This window comes from Watersipora subatra, chromosome 1, assembly GCF_963576615.1.
Source record: "Watersipora subatra chromosome 1, tzWatSuba1.1, whole genome shotgun sequence".
In the NCBI taxonomy this organism is placed as follows: domain Eukaryota; kingdom Metazoa; phylum Bryozoa; class Gymnolaemata; order Cheilostomatida; family Watersiporidae; genus Watersipora; species Watersipora subatra.
The window spans coordinates 53,713,368-53,735,956 of record NC_088708.1 but is presented as its reverse complement, the minus strand read 5'-3'; the positions used below and the strand labels follow the sequence as shown (position 1 = coordinate 53,735,956).

The 22,589-nt window shown below is 34.4% G+C and overlaps 1 protein-coding gene across 1 annotated transcript in view; it reads right to left on the bottom strand.

The window, feature by feature from the left end:
* The window catches only part of LOC137388922 (uncharacterized), an 88,236-nt gene that overhangs the window by 26,673 nt on the left and 38,974 nt on the right, over positions 1-22,589 (bottom strand). Inside the window, 20 exon segments of the mRNA XM_068075423.1 lie at positions 706-866; positions 1,087-1,215; positions 2,432-2,605; positions 3,304-3,464; positions 4,406-4,544; positions 5,290-5,521; positions 7,210-7,243; positions 7,246-7,306; positions 8,051-8,250; positions 10,808-11,116; positions 11,692-11,856; positions 13,352-13,567; positions 14,678-14,822; positions 16,052-16,236; positions 16,920-17,061; positions 17,394-17,537; positions 18,087-18,198; positions 19,506-19,710; positions 20,402-20,518; positions 21,507-21,720. Of these exon segments, the coding sequence (XP_067931524.1) occupies positions 706-866; positions 1,087-1,215; positions 2,432-2,605; positions 3,304-3,464; positions 4,406-4,544; positions 5,290-5,521; positions 7,210-7,243; positions 7,246-7,306; positions 8,051-8,250; positions 10,808-11,116; positions 11,692-11,856; positions 13,352-13,567; positions 14,678-14,822; positions 16,052-16,236; positions 16,920-17,061; positions 17,394-17,537; positions 18,087-18,198; positions 19,506-19,710; positions 20,402-20,518; positions 21,507-21,720 (3,245 nt within the window).

Below are 22,589 nucleotides of genomic sequence, written 5' to 3'. Positions count from 1 at the left end.
TAACCAATTCATGTTATATTATTTATTGCTATTAAACTTGTCCATTAAATATTCAGTATTTTTATTTCTTGCAATAAATTCCAGGTTAAAAGAAACTACAATATTTTTGTATTTTATTGTAAGAAATGCCAATTTAAAATAGAATGACCTTTTGACACCATCATTGCTGCCTTTTGCGAGGCTCAAACAGACAACCTGTCAATTGGACGCCATGCCTGTAATGACGAGCAAGTCAATGACATGCGAGTCATTCCTATTTCCCAGCATCGAAGGTTGAAGGTTTAAGCTGAAGGTTTAAGCTATTGCTTCCGATGTTATTAAAATTGCCATATTAACACTCAATACTGTGCTACAGCCCAAGTCAAGTAGAGGTAAAATGAGCAGACGATACATATACTGTACTGACCTGCGCAAGTCAAGTGGAGGTAAAAAGAGCAGACAATACCTATACTTACCTGCTCAAGTCAGGTGGAGGTAAAAAGAGCAGACAATACCTATACTTACCTGTTCAAGTCAGGTAGAGGTAAAAAGAGCAGACAATACCTATACTTACCTGCTCAAGTCAGGTAGAGGTAAAAAGAGCATACAATACATATACTTACCTGCTCAAGTCAGGTGGAGGTAAAATGAGCAGACGATACATATACTGTACTGACCTGCTCAAGTCAGGTAGAGGTAAAAAGAGCAGACGATACCTATACTTACTTGTTAGCGCTGATGTTGAGCGCGAGGACCTCAGCCACCTCTCCAGTACTCACATTCCTGATCCGCTCCTTCATTATAGACGACTTGCCACAACCAGCCTCGCCCACAAGCATCACAGGTTTTCCAATGTCTGAGAGCTGACTCAGCAGGTAGTAGAGTTGCTGCATACATACAATGTAGCCTTTAGTTGGGAGCTAAGGCTAAGAGGTCTAAAGTTTTAGTAGTTTAGATGTCAAGGTCTGAGGCTCTCAGGTCTATGGCTTTAAGATTTAAGGCTTTAAGATCTAAGGCTTTAAGATCTAAGCTTTTAAGATCCAAGGCTTTTACACAGCTTTAAGATGGTACAAGAATATAAAAAATGGAGAATAGACAGCAGCGTACCCCATTGGAGACAGTATGCACAAAGGCATCATTCGGTATGCCAACATGAGGAGTGCTGTTGTAGGGTGCGATCACATTCCCCCAGCCTGTGAACTCCTTTGACTCAGGGTCGATAGCATAATCGAACACCTAAAACACAAACTTTCCTTTGACTTAACTCGGTGGAAATCTACAGAATATAGATATATTCATTCCATGTCTTCATTCCGTTGCAAGTGAATTTAAAATAGATATTAAGTATTGCTTGATGTTTACTAAACATGATAGAGAACTGTCTTTGTAGAAAATTGACAACCAACAATCGAGCAAAAATGAGTTCATAATATTTCCAAGTTGTTAATAATTAGAGTATATTTGTTTGTATAGATGACATACAGTATATGTGTTTTATAGATGACATACAGTATGTGTGTGTTTGTATAGATGACATACAGTATGTGTGTTTGTATAGATGACATACAGTATGTGTGTGTTTGTATAGATGACATACAGTATGTGTGTGTTTGTATAGATGACATACAGTATGTGTGTGTTTGTATAGATGACATACAGTATATGTGTTTGTATAGATGACATACAGTATATGTGTTTTTATAGATGACATACAGTGGTTATACTATGATAGCCATAGACTGTAAAATTATGAGACAAGTAAACTAAGGCTGAAAGGCATTACGGTCAAATAATGTGATACATCGTGACAACTATAAATATCTAAAATTACATTATTTTTTAAACTTGAAATAACCAATTTATTATCCAATAGTATCTAGTCTAAGGGTCTTAAAAACATCCTTTTTAAACGATAAAATCAAACTCTAAAGCTTTATTTCAATCCTATGTATATACAGTATATAGTACATATATTCAGTGCCATATACTTTTGCTATAACATACATTCAACGGTACATACAAAAGTACATACATACATTTATGCATGCATGCCTATTGTTTACGTAAATATATTTTGGTAAAGTAATAAAACTATTTCTAAAAAGTAAAAACTGTATCGGGCTTTTAAATAACTATGTACGGTGTATAAAAGTAGGTATTTAATGTAAATTATTTCTCCCTAAGTCTCCCTAATAATTTCTCCCTAATTCCTAGTTTCCAAGATGATTATTTATGAACTTGATAAGTCCTGTAGACTTTATTGAAAATGTAAGCTTGACAAAAACTAATTGATGAATGTACTCTTAATCGCACCATAAATGCAGAATATCTAAAAGAATCAGGTTTAACTTCAAAAAGTGACAACCCATATGAAAACTTAACCAACTTTACTAAAATGCACTGATATTTCATGTACTGCTGCCAGGCTTGGCCTAAGATATAAGGTACATACGGTTCCAGTGAAAGGCCAGGCAATCCTATCCTCAAATGTCTGTCTCCACCAATCACTGAAGGCCTCCTGGTTTTCATATGCGAGCGTACCTCCGAATGACCAGATAACGGCAAACACAAAGTATCTCTCATAGATTTCTTCACCCACTTCGTCCATTATATTAGAGGTCAAAGCCTAAAGTTCATGAATGCATAATGAACAATGGAAATTACATTTTTTTTAAATTTATCCAAGCAAAATAAAAAAAACCAACACTTGAACATTCAGAAATTTGGTGTTGAATAATTTATAAGATATCATAATACAGTATAAAATATTATAAAAGTCATAAGCTACCAGAAGACATCACAGGGAGTCACAAGACCGAAACATTGCATACTAAGATGTCATATCTTTAGTTTGTGCATTCAGGCTATTTAGATAGAGTTGATATCGTTAAGAATGTAGTCTATAATAGTTTGATCATCAGTTAGTAGACAGTAACAAATAGTTCTGTCTATTGTTTATGTGGCAAAATGACCTTGCAGCAATAAAATATGAACTCAAACAAGTAGTTATTAAAAGTTGAAGAATAAATAATTCTAGTCTTGCAACTATCCAGTCTTACAATAATATTCTACGAGTAAAAAAAAACAGTTGATAGGGCTTACCAAATACACACGATAGATAGTTTGACAGCGGTCGACTTACTAACTTGAGCACAAATGAGACCTGCCACAGCAAAATTAGGAAAATGGTGCAAATTGGAGATTTTGCTGTTTTAAGCATTTTCAAAAGGATGATAATGTTGATTGTTTCTATGAACGTCTGAGCATCATGGTTTCAAAAACTGATAGTTCAGCTAAAAGAGCTGTGAAATACCAAGTACGAACCTCAAACAGAGAACAAAAAGTTGAAATCATGTTTTCGTCAGTCTGCTTGATGCACTTTGTGAATGTTGGAATTCCTTTGGGTTTCCTGCCCGCCACAGGAGGACTGGTAGCCTTGGTGAGGAAATCAACGACCTTAGGTATGTACACTTCTGAGAGCTCACCTGAAAATAACCATAGTTTGACTACATACATTCTAGAACATTCTATTCTAATTTATTCTGATTTATTATTTCCCAGAGTCAACTATTGATTGAATTTCGCTCAACAAAAGAGGATACGAAATGAAGTTCAAAGATTCAGTACTTTTGCTTATTACCAAACTGGGAGATTATTTGCTAGCAAACAATTGTCTAGCAATAAAAATGTGAATTTAATCAAATAAAATGTAAACTAATACAATAACATATTCAAAATGCCTGCAGTTTGCATTTTGTGATAAAACATTCTTCCAGTTTTTACAGGGATGGTTTTGTGATTTGAAGCAAACCTAAATTACATGCTCTCCAAAGGTTTTTAACGTTACTCTTACAAAAACATTAACTGAAAATTTTAACTAACTTCTACAAATTTACTATACGCACTCTTAATATAATATAGCATTTATTATGTTTTGTATCAACAACTCATGACCACCATGAACTCATGTTAGTTTTACAATCTGCAGACCTGCCATCATTACATTGCTATCAGTTTTACAATCTACAGACCTGCCATCCTTACATTGCTATCAGTATTACAATCTACAGACCTGCCATCATTACACTGCTATCAGTTTTACAATCTACAGACTTGCCATCCTTACTTTGTTAACAGTTTAACAATCTACAGACCTGCCATTGTTACATTGCTATTAGTTTAAAATCTACAGACCTACCATCATTACATTATTATCAGTTTTACAATCTACAGACCTGCCATTGTTACATTGTTATTAGTTTTACAATCGACAGACCTGTCATAATTACTTTGTTATTCAAGATATTCAGTGCTGTAGTCATGCAGTCTATTTCAGTAAATGAAGTAATCAGTTGCTTTAAATGAATTAGAGTCTACTATAAATAGCAGCCTATCAGAGCATGCTGACTGAGACTGTTAACTGCACCTAGTATGATCTTGTGGTCATCAGAACGGTGGTTCAACCAGTGAGTCAGCATCATCTGCCACCCCAGATCCTCTCTGGTCATCACAAGTAAGCCAACGTTGGCAAGGATGGCTGGAGTTATGTTGTTCAGTGAGTCACTCTAAATAAACAAAGAATATGCGTGTAATCGATAAAATGCTGATGTCCGGGGATGAGGTAACTAATACAAAATAACATTCATTATTAACATCAACTGATTATTAATACGATGCCAATGTACAGATTATGTGTTGTTAAAGATGTTTTACACTACAAACAATGCTTTATTGTATAAGGGTGTTATAGAAAGCGTAAACATCTTAACTGAAAGATACTATATATTATATCACAGCTGTTTTTTCTGATGTCGCACACAGCAGCAATACGACTGTTACTTTTTTGTTGGCTAAAGCATAGTGACAAACCATTTTATAAAAAAGTATGCATATTACACCCATAGAATAGATTGAAGTTTGTCATGTTAAGTTATAAAGACTTGACATTGTCACTTTGATCATCTTCCCAAAATATTCTAAGTAGTACAACAAATATTTGGATTATTGAACAAAATTAGTAATGTGACAAAAGTTTTTTAAAATTATAGCTTTATAGACCTTTGAATAAACCTCTGACTTGATGGCTAAAAGAGCCGTATTTACCTTACTATCAACTACAGTCCTTTTTCTTTTTTTTTCTTTTAATGTTCTCCAATGCAGAAGTCTACGTTACGAGTTCAATTAGTAAACCAGCCGTTTGCATTCAAACCAATGTGGTTATGATCTTTATCATTTAATTAAATTTCCATGCAAGGTTTCTATTAGTTGAGTATTTTATAGTAACATTATTAGTAGTTGTCTTTCTCCTACCTCCCAAATGAAGCGCACGTGTCCGCTCATTGGTATTCTTTCATTATTGCCAAGCACGATTGTGCCATCATTGTGAAGTATTGAGCCCATTATTTCCATTTGTGACGGATCACATTCTCCATCTAGTAAGACGACCTTGATAGGAGCCTTACTCTCTGACTGCAAATGCGCTGTAGATGTCTTGGCGCAGTATTTGCGTATGATGTGAGGTAGCAGGCCATCTCTCCATTCACTGCGAGATTGTAACACGCTTGCATTGTTTTTGAGCAATTCTATTAACAACTACACATTCTTAGTACAGTATATACATAATCTGTCAACTAGTAGATATAAAAAGAAAATCACAATAAGTATACCAAAGGGAAAGCTACTGGTAACTTTATCAAACTAAAATCTGTTTTTAGCTATATTCATAGATGTGGGAGATGAGATATGATAACTCTACTGCTGATTCAATAAAACTAACAACTACCGAGTTACAAGATACCGAGTATAAGTTTGATACTTCCAAGCTACATACTTGACTGTAAGCACTGTACTGTTCGGTTACAAACATTGACTATGAGAATGGTACTGTCAGGCCACACATATCAACTATGGGAATTATGTTGTTGAGCCACATGCGTTGTTGATAAGTTTTAATGTCAGGTCACACATAAACTATAAACATTGTATTGTCAGGTAACACATATCAACTATAAGAATGGTACTGTCAGATCACACACATTGACTATAAGCACTGTAAAGTCTGTTAACACATATTGACTATAAGAATGGTACTATCAAATCACGCATATCGACTATAAGCATCGTACTGTCTGGTAACACATATCGACTATACGAATATATATGTGGGAGTACTGTCAGATCCCACATATCAACTATAAACGTTGTACTGTCAGTTCACACATATTGACTATAAGAGTGGTACTGTCATGCCACACATATCAACTATAGGCATTATAATGTTAGGTCACATATGTTGATTATAAGAATATTATTGCCAGATCCCATAAACTATAAACATTGTATTGTTAGGTCACACACATCAACTATAAGAATGGTACAGTCAGATCGACTATAAACGTTGTACTGAAAGTTTACAAAGATCGACTGTAAGAATGGTACTGTCGAGTCACATTACAGACTATATTAATCAAAAACGAAAAAGTAATAATAATGAATGATTACAGACCACTCGACTCAGGCATATGATCTCAAAAATACTAGCACTACCAGTTGTGTCACCAGCAGCAGGCGACAATCAATCAAGAATACTAGCACTACCAGTGATGTCACCAGCAGCAGACAACAATCAATCAAGAATACTAGCACTACTAGTGATGTCACCAGCAGCAGACAACAATCAATCAAGAATACTAGCACTACCAGTGATGTCACCAGCAGCAGACAACAATCAATCAAGAATACTAGCACTACCAGTGATGTCACCGGCAGAAGACAACAATTAATCAAGAATACTAGCACTACCAGTGATGTCACAAGCAGCAGACAACAATCAATCAAGAATACTAGCACTACCAGTGATGTCACCAGCAGCAGACAACAATCAATCAAGAATACTAGCACTACCAGTGATGTCACCGGCAACAGACAACAATTAATCAAGAATACTAGCACTACCAGTGATGTCACAAGCAGCAGACAACAATCAATCAAGAATACTAGCACTACCAGTGATGTCACCAGCAGCAGACAACAATCAATCAAGAATACTAGCACTACAAGTGATGTCACCAGCAGCAGACAACAATCAATCAAGAATACTAGCACTACCATTGATGTCACCAGCAGCAGACAAAAATCAATCCAGAAAAAGTAGTAAACTTTGAATTTCTTACTTTTGCTCGTTGAAATGACCAAGGAAAGACTTGGGCTCAAAGGCTTTGGTGAAGACACTCTGTATACTCATGCTCTTGCCCCGTTCTCTCTCAGCCACAGCGTAGGTCTTTATGCACTCAGATTTTCCACAGCCAGATGGTCCAACAACCAAGATCTATTCATAGTAATAAATCGACACCCTCTTCTAACAGCAAGCAAGACATAACTTTTGATCAGTGCAGATAAACAGAACATCGGTGTATTTGAAGAGACATTTAAACAGACAGCTTGCTTTGTAGTTAGATATGTACAACTATGACACACAAAAAGTGTGACTGGTGTTTGCTATTAGTACGAAGGTCTCTCTCGATATCCACAGATTTGATGCAAGCTAAAAATAGCAACAGATGCATTATCATGGAATTAATGGCATCATTGCATTGCGTACCGCACAGAGAAACTTGTAATTGATATAAAGGACAACTCCATTTTTCCGAGCGCAATACAATTTAAAATCTTTTGAACTTGAAAAGATCTTGAATATTTGGAAATTTTGTACAAGTACATTTTTAAACAAGCAATCATTGATGGTCGGCCTTTATCAGACCCAACTGACTCTCCATGAGTTTCATATATGCATCAGCTACTCAGCAATTTCTTTCTTTGAAAATTATTTGAGATGATTATACATTGAGTGAATGTTTATTTAAGAAAGTGGTCTTTATATTGTAGTAAATTTTTGGTTAGAAATCAAACTATAAATTACATTGCTAAACTACTAGACTCTAGACCTTGACTACATATGAATAACTTTCTGTTTACAAACTTCCCTTTTCCCATCTAGCATTCAACCTTCTATGAAATTTTATTTAGAAAACAAAAAAGTGTTTGCTATATCAATGTCAGGTTAATGCCATACCGCCTTGTGAGCATTGCTGAGGTGAGCAAGCTGAAGAACTCGGGCTTGGAAGGCAACTCCTGGCAAAAGACCGAGGTTGGAGGTTGCCACAGCAATTGCATCATCAATGCTGTCGACTGGCTCAGTTATTTTTCCATCTATTCCCTCTTGAGACTGAGCTGCTGCGATCGCCACAACAGATGTGTTCAGGTCGAGGGACTCTGAAGTAAACAACAAACTGGATTCATTTGTTGTACAAGAAATCTAAATAGCAGAAACCTTGACAAAATAATTCCTTACGTTTCAGGCTATCTCAAACATTCCTAGCGACTTTAATCGTTAGTTAAACCAAATCAACCATCTCAGTACTTAATAAATAACTTAGATACCGAACTTCAAATTTTGGCAAATAAAAAATTCATCTATCTGGTTTCAAAAATCTTGCTAGTCTCATGAGTTTGTCAAAATTATTCATTAACTACTAACCTGTGTTACGTCAAATTCGAGCAAAATCTGTGTTGTAAAATTAATATTCATACACTTACAAACTAGGAATATGCAAAAATACGTGTTTTTCACTTGATAAACCAGAAGATACAATACAATTAGCAGTCAATGGGTAGAAAAGGATAAAAATGCCACAAACAGCAAATAAAATAAGGAGGGAAGACAGCAGCCATACCAACGCTAATTGAAGAGAAAGTGGTCAACATTTTTTGAGAAAGTACCTGTAACTACACCCCCCGGTAGCATACTACCAACAAACCTGCAGACGCTTGTAATCGAACTCACCAACAAATAGTGTATTTTAAATATGTAGATAGGAATAGGACATGCAATTATGATTGATCGGCCAATGAAAAGACATTATTACAGTAGAGAAGGTGTGCCAGCAACAAAATCTGTATTGTTACTGACAAAATCAGAAACAAATTTTAAGGTGTACAGTGCAGACAACTTTAATCAAACTTTGGATACTCATTGCTAAGGAATTTAAGTATAATGGCGAGACGCTGTCTATCAACACAAGAAACATTATAATGCAACTTGGTTAACGCAAAAGTAAGCAAATTTAATAATAGTTTTTGTTTTGTTTTTCTCTATTTAGTTTAAATATTACAATAAAGCGCTTAGAGAGAAAATATCTCTCATTTTTAGCTGCTCTAAAAATATAAACAGCCCAAATTATTAATTTCTCACTTCTCACTTCTTCTTTCACATACACTTCTCACACATATATGAGGTATTGCATACTCAGCAATTAAAATACGTGGTTTTCAGCTTTTCAACATCATATCGCGCAGAGCAGACAAAACCAAAATTATATAGCTGTGACGAGTAAAATTCGAATGTCACATTTTAAAAATCTTTAAATGCTTACTTTGAAAATACTATTTTTATTGTTAATACCTTATTAAAAATACATTAGTATTTAAATCATAACATATGTATTTTGGCTTAGTAACTCAAAAACTTTAGTTCATAATTTCCTTGTCATTAAATTTTATTAACAATTAGGAATTCAATGAAATTAACTATAATGCTATGCCAGAGGTTGGCATGGATAACAGAATACACTCTCAGTAAAGTTGACTATTGCCTCTGACATGTTCGTTAACGCACGTTGCGAGCAGAAGAAACAAACAAAATAGGGAGCTTGTGTATATCACAAGGATTCATCTCTGCACATTTGTGGAAAAATGCAGAATAGGATTTATGGGAGCACAAGCTAGAATATGAACATCTAGAAGTGCACCAATGTATTTATGGAAATATCCGGTTAGGTTTTATGGGAGCACAGGCTAGGATATGAACATCTATCACAAGGATATACGTGCACAATTAAGGAAAATTCTGGTCAGGTTTTATGGAAGCGCAGGCTAGGATATGAACATCTAAGAAAATAATGCACCAATCTATTTATGGAAATATCTGATTAGGTTTTTATGGGAGCACAGGCTAAGATATAAACATCAACCACAAGGATATATTTGCACATTTAAGGAAAAGTCAAGTTTCTAGCCAAGTTTTATGGAAGCACAGGCGAGGATATAAATAACCATAGAGCGCTTCATGCTCTATTAGAAGTGTGAAAGACTGTTAGTAGCATGCAAAGAATGGAAGATAAGTTCTGCATAATCTAAGGCAAAATATTGCGTCTTATACCTGCTGGCAAAAGTCCGAATAAGAGAAAACTTCTCTTGCCTGTGCATAACAAGCAAATTAGCATTATAGAATATTGAGAAGATAACAGGAAGCTACAAGGTTATAGTTTAACTTACATGTTATAAGAAAGAATAAGCTTGGAACATGAAAGAGTGATTTACTTTATAAGCTAAAACTCTATAATAGCGAGTAAAACAATGTTTGCATACTGATAGAGAAGTAAACCGGAACCAGCACGGCATCACTCAAGGTTTACTGGCATCTTAGAAAGGATCACTAATACTAAGCTAGAGAAAGAACTGTTCGTAGCATCACACGTACGAAAGTAATTGATCATGAGAAACTAAAGTGACTTGATGGAGGTTTCTCTTTATACAACAGTAATTTAGAGGCGTTATTACAAATATACAAATTACATTATTTTCAGTGCTAGTACACGTACACGTAGATATGTTACTAGCGGTGCAAAAGAACTCAGGTGGTATTACCAAAATTTTTAAAGGGCGTTTAAACACTGCAACTTATATCACACCCGACTTACAATCGAATATTCTGTTCAAATATAATAACAAGAACAACAAACAATAAACAAAACTAGAGCAGACTCCTCACCTTTGATTCCTGGGATAATATTTCTCTTCTGCTTCAATGTCTTGATGTTGGTATTGGACGTAGTGTGAGAAAGTGGGCGTGATGTAGCTTTTGACAAAGCTGTGGCTGGCGGATCATCCTGACCTTTTTCTCTGCGACTACCGGCAAAGTCCAATGGCACATCAACATTGGGCCAAAGGTCAAGTATGATAGAAGAAAACAAGCCTCTGTCCCTCTCACCAAGTCGGGGAAGAAAAGTGTCTCTTATAGATGAGACTATAGACAACTCTTCATCGGCTAATAGCTTCTCAGGCACCAGTTTTTCATCGTCTGTCAAAATTCAGAGTAGCCATAGGGTTTGACAGACAAGAAGGCAAATATAAAAAGCCGACTGTATATAGACGACTAAATATGAGCTTGAAATAGCTGATCGCCTTCACAACTGTTATAGCATTATAAAGAGTTTATATGTTAAACGATTTTGTATCTTATTCGCCTTAAAACAATTTCATCGATAAAACTAACAGTGAACTGCTCACAAGTGATTTTTGGATTTTTTTTTATTGGCTAATGCTAATTCCTTTAGTGTGATAGAAAATCAATTAAAAAAATGGCCTACTCAATTATGACTAAAACTTTAATAATGTAAAGGAGATGAAGAAACCTCTAAGTGTTATCTTTTTCAAGTGAAAATTCAACAAGCTAAAATTAGTTTAACTTTTTGCCTCTCTCACTAATACAAAGGTTTTGACCTGATTCCTTGAATTCAAAACTATTATACCGAAATTACAAACAACTATGCTAGCACAGAAACATCTGAACAGTTAACCTGCTGGCTAGTAACTCAGACTAAAGTACTTTCGGTTAGTATCAATAAACAACAACCATTTCACCAGTCATTTTACCAGTGGGTTTTTTAGATTCAGACGGTTGCTCAGGTGCCTCTTTGCCTTCTTCTTTAGAGGCAGTGTCAGCTGAGATCTCTACCGTCTCCTCTGTCTTTGGCACTTCTTCTTTCTCATCGATAATGAACATCTCTTCTTCATCCTCCTCCGGTAGCTCATGGATTGCTAAAAATAACACCACGAACATCACACAACAGCAACTCTGTGAATAACAATAAAGAAACACAATTGTAGAAGGTTACTGGGAATGGCTGGCGTACATGTTCTCTTTTCTTTAATTATTGGTTACTGTCGATTTGCTTGTTTTATCTATTAGAATATTGAGACATTCAATCGCATTGCTGAAAATATGGTGCAGTTTTAACTGTAATATGCTTCATGCCATTATTTTTACAACTTCAAACGAGCAAGGCTGAGTTTTAGCTTGGATAAAAAATAGTTGATCGATCATGATCGATCAATCTTTCAAAATCGGTTCCTGATCAGTCAAAATATTTGATTAGTTATACAAAGAAGCCAGCTTGTCAACCAACAATAGTCGTACGTGTAGTTTAACATAGTGAGTTCTCATCAACTTGCCATGAACATGGACAGCCAACTTATACAAATGATATCTTAACTAAAGGTGCAGCAACTAAGATACCAAAACTTGATGATATTAAAATAAAATTAGACTAAAAAATGATTTGAATTAAATTAAAAATAATAAAAGGTGCCGAATGATTATGTGCTTTGCAAAAATAAATTCTGTAACATTTCATCAGCATTTGGTGCTAATAACTCACTCGTTAGATTTTCAGCAAAATTAACCTTGCGGGACAGACCAGTTGGTCTCTCTGCAAATCAGTATTATCAGGATATTATCAACACAGGCAATTTTTAAAACCATAAAATAAAACAAACGACCAACATGCCTTTCTTGAAAACTTGCTATATTATGGTCAGAACTAATGAATGAATGAGCGCACCACAGTAAACATAATAAATCGCTAACATACATTAACATATCTAATATAATAATATAATAAAACAAACCAAACAGCAACCTGCATTTTTAATAAGCACTTGTTAACATCTGACATCTATGTATGAATGTTACTGTCAAAGAGCACTGATAAGATGAAAAAGCCAAACACCTACATTAATATGCCAGTATGTTTTTTACAAAACCTAGAGCGCAGCCAAAAGGTTCATTGTAGAACCCAAACAGTATCTCGTCTACTAACACGCTTTTACTATACTTCGAGAACACTGAACGATTAACACACCGCTATAAAGGCAATTCTAAACTTGGCACTAAATGATCTCTTTTTACTGTTAGCAATATCAAAACATTATTCACATAGAAGCTCTCCCGGCACTCTATAGTAAGATAAAGGTGGATAAGGTTGGCCGACTAACACACCATTGACAAAATATAGCTGATGAACAGAAATAAAAAAAAACGCATATGCAATGCTAAAAGAATACATCATAGTTTTTCAACTTGTTTTGCTCATAGATTTTTCATGCAATATTTGTATAATTAATAAAACACAAGCGCATGTGAATATCTATCTGCAAAAAGTTTTGTTGCAATCATATCGACACTGGCATATCGACCTATCGATGTTTCACTGGCAATACGAGCTAAAACATGATGAGAAAGTTATAGACTTACTTTCATACTGAGCTGCAAGCTTGTCAGAAGTGAGCTTGTCTAGCAGGCTTCCAGCCTGAATGATGATGTGTTTGAGAGACTGCAGTGACCACCCCGCCCTAGTCTCAGTTCCAATACAGGGCGTGGTGCTAAACAAGTTGTCTAGGCCACCCAAGTTGACACAAAGTTCTTGTGCAAGAAGCACTTTCTTGGCTAGGCTAGCAGCGTTGGTGAAACCTGACAAGTATTGCCATATTGTTCATACCCTAGGACACTTATGTATTCGCTTCATCTAACTTTCGCGTTTTCGCGGAGTCGTCCTCTCGCGAAAATTTCATGAGCGAAACTAAACTATCATAACGAACGAGCGACAACGCGGAATTAAATAGCTTTGTTCATTGATAGTCCAAGAAAAAAATGTCAGCAAGCGATCAAATTGCATCATCGATCTCGGCTACACAATTCTACCTGCGGTTCACAATTACAAACTAGTCCCAAATTGAAAAAAAATTTCTTACCGGTGAACCGAACCTGAGGAATCTAATTATGTTTGTTTCACTGCATTTATTTTCACATCACTATATTTTCGCACTCATCAAAGATGCGAAATTAAGTTCCCGCAAAATCTTACTCTGTATGCTACTCACAAAACTAAATACTAGCGAAATATAAGTGCCCTAGGGTAGCAGTACGATAGTGCAAGTGTCAAAAGTTCCTAAATATAGCTAAACTTATACATGCCCACAGTTAATCTGTTGTACCAATACAAAGACAATCCTGACAAAACCTAGAACTGTTGGAACAATTGGAACCTTTCCAAATCACACAACCCAAAACATGAGAATAACTATAATAAAACATGATTTAACAATATCAATAAACAATAAATAACTATACCAAAATATGCTCATTTATCAATCATTCCATAATATCTTTTGCTGAGCAAATCACATAATCTGGTGAACAAATTATTCTCAAACTTCTGTTAAAAATTGCCAGTTTAGATCTACTGGTGGCACCGTGGTCCCAGAAAAGACAAAAGGTGTGCAAACCATCACCAGTTTTTAGAATTTCTGAACCAAAGAGTTGAACTAATGACCTCTCCATTACAAATAAATCATGTTGCCCACCTTTACCATCACTAAGGTATAAAAATATCTTTTAACGATAATTCGGTAAACATGTAATGTAATTTAAAATAAATATATGATGTAGTATTAATAAATGACACTATATATTATGGTATTAAAAAGGACATAAGTTGATGCATACCTCTTATTCCTAGGTGGAATCACCACAGATAACAGGTTGTAAAGTGCAAAGAACAGGCTATAGGAGAAACGGTACCTTGTGCGAGAAGCATGGCTTCAACTGTGAGTTTGAGATCAGGTTTGAGCACTGAGAATTGACGGAAATGTTTGATGATATCCTGAGGCATCTGAGCAACGACTGTTGGGTATATCGGCTCTACATCAGGGCTTGTGCTTGTTACCTGCATAGAGTGATATCGAGAAACATGTTATGAATTTATGAAGTTAGAACACTTATATCAAATTTTAGTAAAAATAGCTGCAACACACTGCTTTTTTACATACAAAGCAAATCTCGAAACGAATTAATGTCTGGCTGTACCATAATGAAAAATGAAAAGATTAAATCTAAAAACTTGTTTTGCAAGTGCTGTAGTTAATCTTGCGCTACAATGTTTAAACACTGCTGCTGTGTTATACTGCTGTGCCACTTATATATGTGATTCAAAATGATTAAACATACAGACATGCATTGGTTTGCTATTATAATACGTAATCACTACCATAAATAGGCAAATAAACTGAGTTCCTATTTTTATGCAATTTTTATTTTATTTCAAGAACATCTAGGAGTTGTCCTATTACCGCTGCTTTCAATAGCGAGACACGAATGGCAAATACTGTGAACTTAATTATAAACATATTACACTGACAGTTTAACATATGAGATAAGAATACAAGATAAACAAATGATATAAAATCTCTGGAAGTGGTTCAGCCAACAGACTTAGTCAATAAGTTCAGGAAAAGATATGCAATCATCTTCTCACCTGTACAAACTATTTATGTTATCGTTACAGATTAAAAACGGCGAAGGGACTGCTATATAAATGTTGACACAAGAATAAGAACACTCTATTGACAGAGTTGCTGCTCTTCTGTCTCGTGGTAAATATAATAATAATGATAATAACACGGTTTACAAAAGTTATAATATTATTATTCGTAAGAATAATACTAGCATCATGTATTGGAGTAAATAGTATAATTTAGGTATATGAAATACAATTGTAACAACGACAATAATAATTGTAACAATGTAGTTTATAAGAATATAATTTTTAAAGATAATAATAATCACAATGATCAAAATAATGGTGCAAGTTAAAAGCATAAGGACTGAAGAACACCGTTAGAGTGAGAGATACTTATTATAATATTAATTATATATAATTTATATATATATATTAGTTATATATATTAGAATGGAGCTTGGCTTGGCTATAAGTTAGTTTTATGGTGATAACTAAAGCAGGAAGCAATCACAGTAACTTAAGGCAGGTTTTTAACATTTATAAAGTGATTTACATAACAGATACTCTGCTGTATAAATCTCTATTTATATTATTAATATTATAATAAGTATCACTCATTTTGTCTTGCAAGATGTTGGGATAAAAAAGAATATTACCCTTATGAGATTCGTGGTGATAGCCATACAGGCGGCTTTAGGATGCAACTGAAGCTCCTCTCCGCTAAGATGGGTGGCTGATCTACCCTCTCGCAGTGCACCGATGACCAAACCCATCAGTCTAGCGAACTCACTTAATACTGAAGGGTCTAGGTAATTGAGGTTGTTGAAGCAAACCCAGGAGCCTGAAAAATAGACGCTAAGATAAAAAACTGACTTTTTAGAAACTGTAAAAATGAAGACTGATGACACCCGGTATCTTGTTTTGTTTTGATAGTTGCTGTGAAGCTATGTGCTGAAAGTGTGATTGGTAGAAGAACGATAGGTGTTATACATTTAATACATGCATTCATGTGGTTCAACCAAAATAAGACAATTCTTATTTTTATACACTGATCACAGAGTGCTTGAGAGCAATGCAAGTCCATGTATATATGACAGTATACAGTTGTCCTTTGTTCTCCTTTGCATGACTTTGTGAGCTATTTATATCAAAATTTATTTACATTATCTTGAAGTTTAAAAGTGAACCAACCAACTAAAAAGGAGCAGTTTCATAGGTTACTAAATAATATTTATCTACTCGGGCACACAAAAATTCAAAGTACACAATTTACTCGCACACATTTCTGAAAACGAGGCACAAAATATTTTTTGTTTCAATAAAAATAATACTGCTATTAGTTAATAAACTTTGCTATAGTACAATTTGAGTTACTATATGCCCCTGCTGCCCTTTATTGCAAAATTGCATGACTTATTGTAAAGTTGCATTGCATATTGCAAAATTGCATTACTTATTGTAAAAGTGCATTGCTTATTGCAAAATTGCATTGCTTATTGCGAAACCGCATATTAAAGAAGTAACGCATCAACTAACCAGTAAGAGCAAGTCCCTTGAAGACGTTATGGAGCAATATTTCATCATAGTCCCTGTGACAGTTGAACCAGTAGAATGGCCGACCCAAAGCTCTGGCAAGCTCATGCACTGTCTCCAGTCTTCCTGAACCCTGTACAGTATAACATATATTGTATGCAGTGCGTGCTAAATAAAGATTCTGTTTATGGTAACTCATATGTTGGAAGGATGGATCTTTATTAAAATGATACAGGGAGAAACATGCAATATGCATAAAAAACATTTTCTTAATAACATCTAACAGACTTGCAGAGCTTATGAAGCAATGCTACTGAGTGTTAATATAAGTTAACATAAATAGTTTGGTTTGAGCAAATAGAGCACTTAGTAACACAAAATAAATTATTAAAACTTGTTATCTGTAGCGAAAAGGGTCAAACTTGAGGCAGCTATATTGTGTAGTGGAGTGTCAAAATGACATACCATCGGGCCTGAGATGATTGCCCCGAAATGCTCCTTGAAAGCCATGGCTAAATTGACGAAGACCCTCTCACACACTGGGCTAATCACTTCTCTGCTTGCCGATCCTTGGTATTCAAAGTCATAATCAAAGGTTAAGTCAAGGCACTAAAAACAACAGAAAAAGCAGAAATGAGTGTAAGAGATAAATACAAGTACTGATGACACCTGTCACAGATAAGAATAAGCTTACTTGGGCTATGACAAGACATCACCTATGAATAAGTATAAGAGATAAATACAAGTACTGATGACATCTGTCACAAATAAGAATATGCTTACTTGAGCTATGACAAGACATCGCCAATGAATGAGTCTAAGAGATAAATACAAGTACTGATGACACCCGTCACAGATTAGAATAAGCTTACTTGAGCTATGACAAGGCATCGCCTATGAATGAGTGTAAGAGATAAACGCAAGTACTGATGACACCTGTCACAGATAAGAACAAGCTTACTTGAGCTATGACAGGTGTCACAAGTGATAAGTATTTTAAAGTATATGATGATAGAAATAGCATATATGTACATCCAAATAAAAGAACCATAAAAGCTACCTCCTTTTTATAAACTCAAATATTGCTTCCCTAAATCATTACTTTAAATGAGATATCTAGGATTGATCAAGACTATACACAGATATGAAGTCACAAACCTTGACTTGCACAGATTTGCTGTCAGGTAAAAAGCTGTACTGTAGTTGGGAGTTGTAAATGTAGCATGATAAAGGCGCCTCTTGATGCTCCTCCACCACCCATCTTTGCAATCTACAATAGAGATTGTCTCCTCATTGTCTTTACATGCTCCAGGTACTGTATATGCAAGGCTTTTCTTGTAAGTCAAAAACAGAAAATGTGATGAATAGAAACAAGTTGTCATCACAAAAAGTTACTCCTTGAGAAGGTAACATTATGGATGATGATGACAGCAATGCTGGGCAATATCTAAGTGAGGCTATCTGCTTGATAGCTAGCAAAAGCCGCATATACTGTGGCTCTATAGCGTATTAGAGTTGTGCTTTATCAAACTGTACCAGCATTCCACAGAGAGAAGGTTAGTTACATTCTAACACAGTTTGCTTCAATGGAGGAACCATGGAAGTAAACCGTCACTCTTTGTAATAGAACCAGAAGGAAAACACAGCAGTTAGACAGAATGAACAAATATGAAATTAAGAAAGCACCTAAAAAATGTAAACCTGGTGCAATTATGTTTTCCAAATTATACAATTCTTCAAAAATAAAAAGATTATAGCTACCAAAGTTTCACCACTTTTAAAATAAAAAAGTTACTACCATAAAGAGTTTAAATGTTGTATCAAGCACATTCAGTATTTGTATACAAATTAAATAGCTTCCGGTACTTATATTATAAAATTTTCTATTATTCACACAAAAAATAGGACTTTGCAACAAAAATTTGCAACAAATATAATTAGTAACAATGTGCAGATTGTTGAGAGAGTTGTGTCAGAGTTGCAACAATGGGACTTCAATTTTAGAGACATGCATGTAGCTATTAGCAATCAAATCAACGAAGCCCTTTATAGAATTAGAGGGTCTATTAGAGAGTTAATTAGAGAGGAATAACTATTAAATATTATCAATTCAATTTAGAGAGAGCAACAACGAGCTCTAATTTTATGCTTGAATTTCAAGAAAAACCAACTGCGAGTTAAACTTAGGCAAAAAAGTCACAAACGAGCACATCTCACAGAAATGTACAAAAAAATACAAATGTATGAAAGCACCTTACTTTCTTCACATACACTGTGTGAATTTAAACTATTAGCTGTAATTACTTTTTAATCACCACGTTTGAGTAACTTAAAAAGCAGTTTTTGAAAAATGATGTTAAATTTACTTGCAAGACAAAACTACTGTCTTTATTTGAACGCTGAAATACTTCTATATTGAAAAACTAGTAATGATCTTAGGCTGTTAGTAATTTTTCTCAGTTTTTTTTTATTTTAAGCTTGGGGAAAGGCAGTTTTAATTGGCAAAAACAGCATATTCTACTAAACCACATTGTTTATTCTAGGAGTTGTTTTCTCTTTAAAGAATAAGCATCAAACCTCTGGAGCAGGTCTCTGTAGTAGGTGAGAAGAGCGACGACGCAGCCGATCTTATGTATCTGACTTGGGAAGAGCATGAGCCTGATCTCAGCCTGCTCAATAAACTCTATCTTTTCTTCGTCTTCTTCCTTCTTCACTATCAACTGGTTGAATGTGTCTCCCAAGTCCATTGTATTGAGTGGCTCTGGAGCATTCGGCTCGTTAACTGAATGAGTAGTGGCAGCGTTTAAAACTTCAGAAAACGTTTAAAAAATGTAGCACATGATTAAGATTTAGAAAAACACATTTTTAGAATTATTATGTTCATTTTTTATGCTTGTACAGTCAACCATTAATTTGTTTGAGATTTGCTTTCTATATTAAAAACGCTTTGTGTGTCCCAACAAATTTTAATAAAAGTTTGATATAAAATTATATATTCCAACTTGACAAATCCATAATTTGATTAAATTTTACTAAAAGATTGATTTGTAATTTTGTTGAATAGCTTAAACCAATAATAAATTACAATAACTAACCACTAAAAATAGAAAAATAATTTAGTATAATAATTACAAAATTTACATATAAAAGTATATTGACAAATGGTTTTCACTAAAAATGTCTCCATTGCTTATAAACCTGTTATAAACCTAAACTAGAGTGATAATAGGAGAAAGTAGTAAAGACAATATATCACCATAGAAACAATAGCTATAACAGAATCCTTTTTAAAATTTGAAGATAATTTATAAACAATTTAATTTAGAGTTTTCACCAACCCCCAACATAGCAGGAATCACAGACAACACTGCGAATATTACAGTATAACAAAGGAATAATGAACCAGCTTTGTTTAGCAATTCCGAGTGAAAGGATTATTAGAATAGCAGAGCTACAACAATAAGAACACGTACTATCATGCTGTGATGTGGCACTCACGTGCCCTTCCTCTTCTCCCTCCTCCCCTTCAGGTATAGGGGACTTAGCATTAGGATCAGCAGTCAGGTCAAACAAAGAGCCACGAACTGAGGCTATAAGAGAAGGTGTGGTGCACAATGCTAAATCATAAGGTGGTAAATCATAATAACAAAGGACAAGTAACAATATGAATTATGATGAGCTTGTGTACCTTAATAAGCCCCTTGAATATCAGACTAGTGTCTCTATAGTGAAAAATGGTGACAAGAAACTATGGCATTTTTGACTGAATTTGGTATAACTCTGTGAAACTGAGTTTTTAAGCGTTTCGCTATGAATCACAGACGAAATTTTCACATTTCTGTATCTCTGCACTTTTCGATAACAGAAAATGTGAAATTAACGAGCGTACATAAAATAGGTCAAGCTGGTGTAATTTTGCTTTCCGAATTATCAATTCCTTGGGAAAACAGAAATGCTACAACAGTCCAAATTTCATTATTTTTTAAATAAAAATTAGTACTGCCGTAATAGAAATTAAAAGTTATGTCAAACACATCCAATATTTGTATAAAAATGAAACAGTTTTCAGTACTTAATTAATAAAATAGTATGCTATTCACACAAAAAACAGGCAATGAACAAAAGGTGTATATAAATATACATGTAATTAATAAACAATATATACACAATGCGTTTATGAGAAGAACATTTTATGATGTACAATGTTTTCAAAAAATAATTTTTGTTTAAATTTTTTTCAAGTATCAAAATCAAATAATTTGTTTCCCACCAATTCCTTTCAGAATAGTAAAACACTTAAACGGTGAAAGCAAAAATTTTTTATAAAAAAATCTACCAAACAAAAAAAAATTTTTTTTTGTAAAAGCTACATTTGTAGTGTACTGCATGCTCTGTGTTAATCTGCATATTAAAAACTGTCTCTTAATCAATGCTGACAACAACAAGATGTTTGGTGAAGTCAGCAAGTTAGAGATTTTTCTCCCTCCGCTGCGAAACTTATAGGCTAAGACGATAAAATAAACAACAATTATTATGAAATCATAGATGTGACAGCAAGGATGGTTAGTAAGAACACACAAAATTACTAACCTTGTCTGCTCTTCTTCTCTCCTGCAGTCTGTGATCCATGCTGGGAGGCTGTCTCACTCTTAGTTCGAGATTCTGAACCTCTACTCTTCGCCCTCTCAACCGAGTTAGCTCTAGAAGCTTCCAGACTCTCCTGTTTTGTCTCAAATCCTTTGAGCATGAGAACTGACTCCTGCAGACTATTGTTCAGTTTCACAATGGCATTCTATAAACAAATGAAACAATATTTAAAATTTGGTTGATCTTAAATATTACAGGTTGGCCGAGAATTCACTGTATATCAATTAGCAGATTACATCGGCAATTTGATCCAAAATACTATTCATTTTAATGTAAAACCAGCATAAGCCACTGGATACATATCAAAAGTTTATCTTTTATTCACAATTCATACATGTAAGAAAAAACATGTTAATATAATCATATGAACATTCACACGTACATTAGATGTTCATGTGTCTACTCCTACATGTAAACATACAGGTGTAACTGTGAACATGTAAACATACACATGTAAATGTAAGCATATCAACATTTACACAAACATCAGACATTTATGTATGTACTCCTGCATATTCTAACATCTAATGTACATGTGAGTGTTCATATGCTTACATTTACATGTGTATGTTTATGTGTTTACAGTTACATGTGTATGTTTACATGCAGGAGCACAAACATGTAAACCATCGCATGTAACTGTAAATGTATAAACATTCAATTAATTACTGTGTAACTATTTACATGTTTACTTCTACTTGGTAAACATTTACATGTTGCCATTTGCACACAGACATCAACATGTAAACATCTGCATGCAGACATTTACACGTAGGTGTTCACAGCAAGCTACGACATTAAACTTGCTGCCAGCTGCCACTATCAACCACAGTAAAAGCTTTAACAACATGATGAAATCATAAGCAATATAACTAGGGTAATACAAGTTTCATCTAATAGCTGGATACAAAGGATTATATACAACTTTATGAAACAATTATTTTTTAGAGATCATTTTTTTAAAAATATTTTTTGTTTGCTATCAGCAAACAAAAACAACATATGCAAAAAATA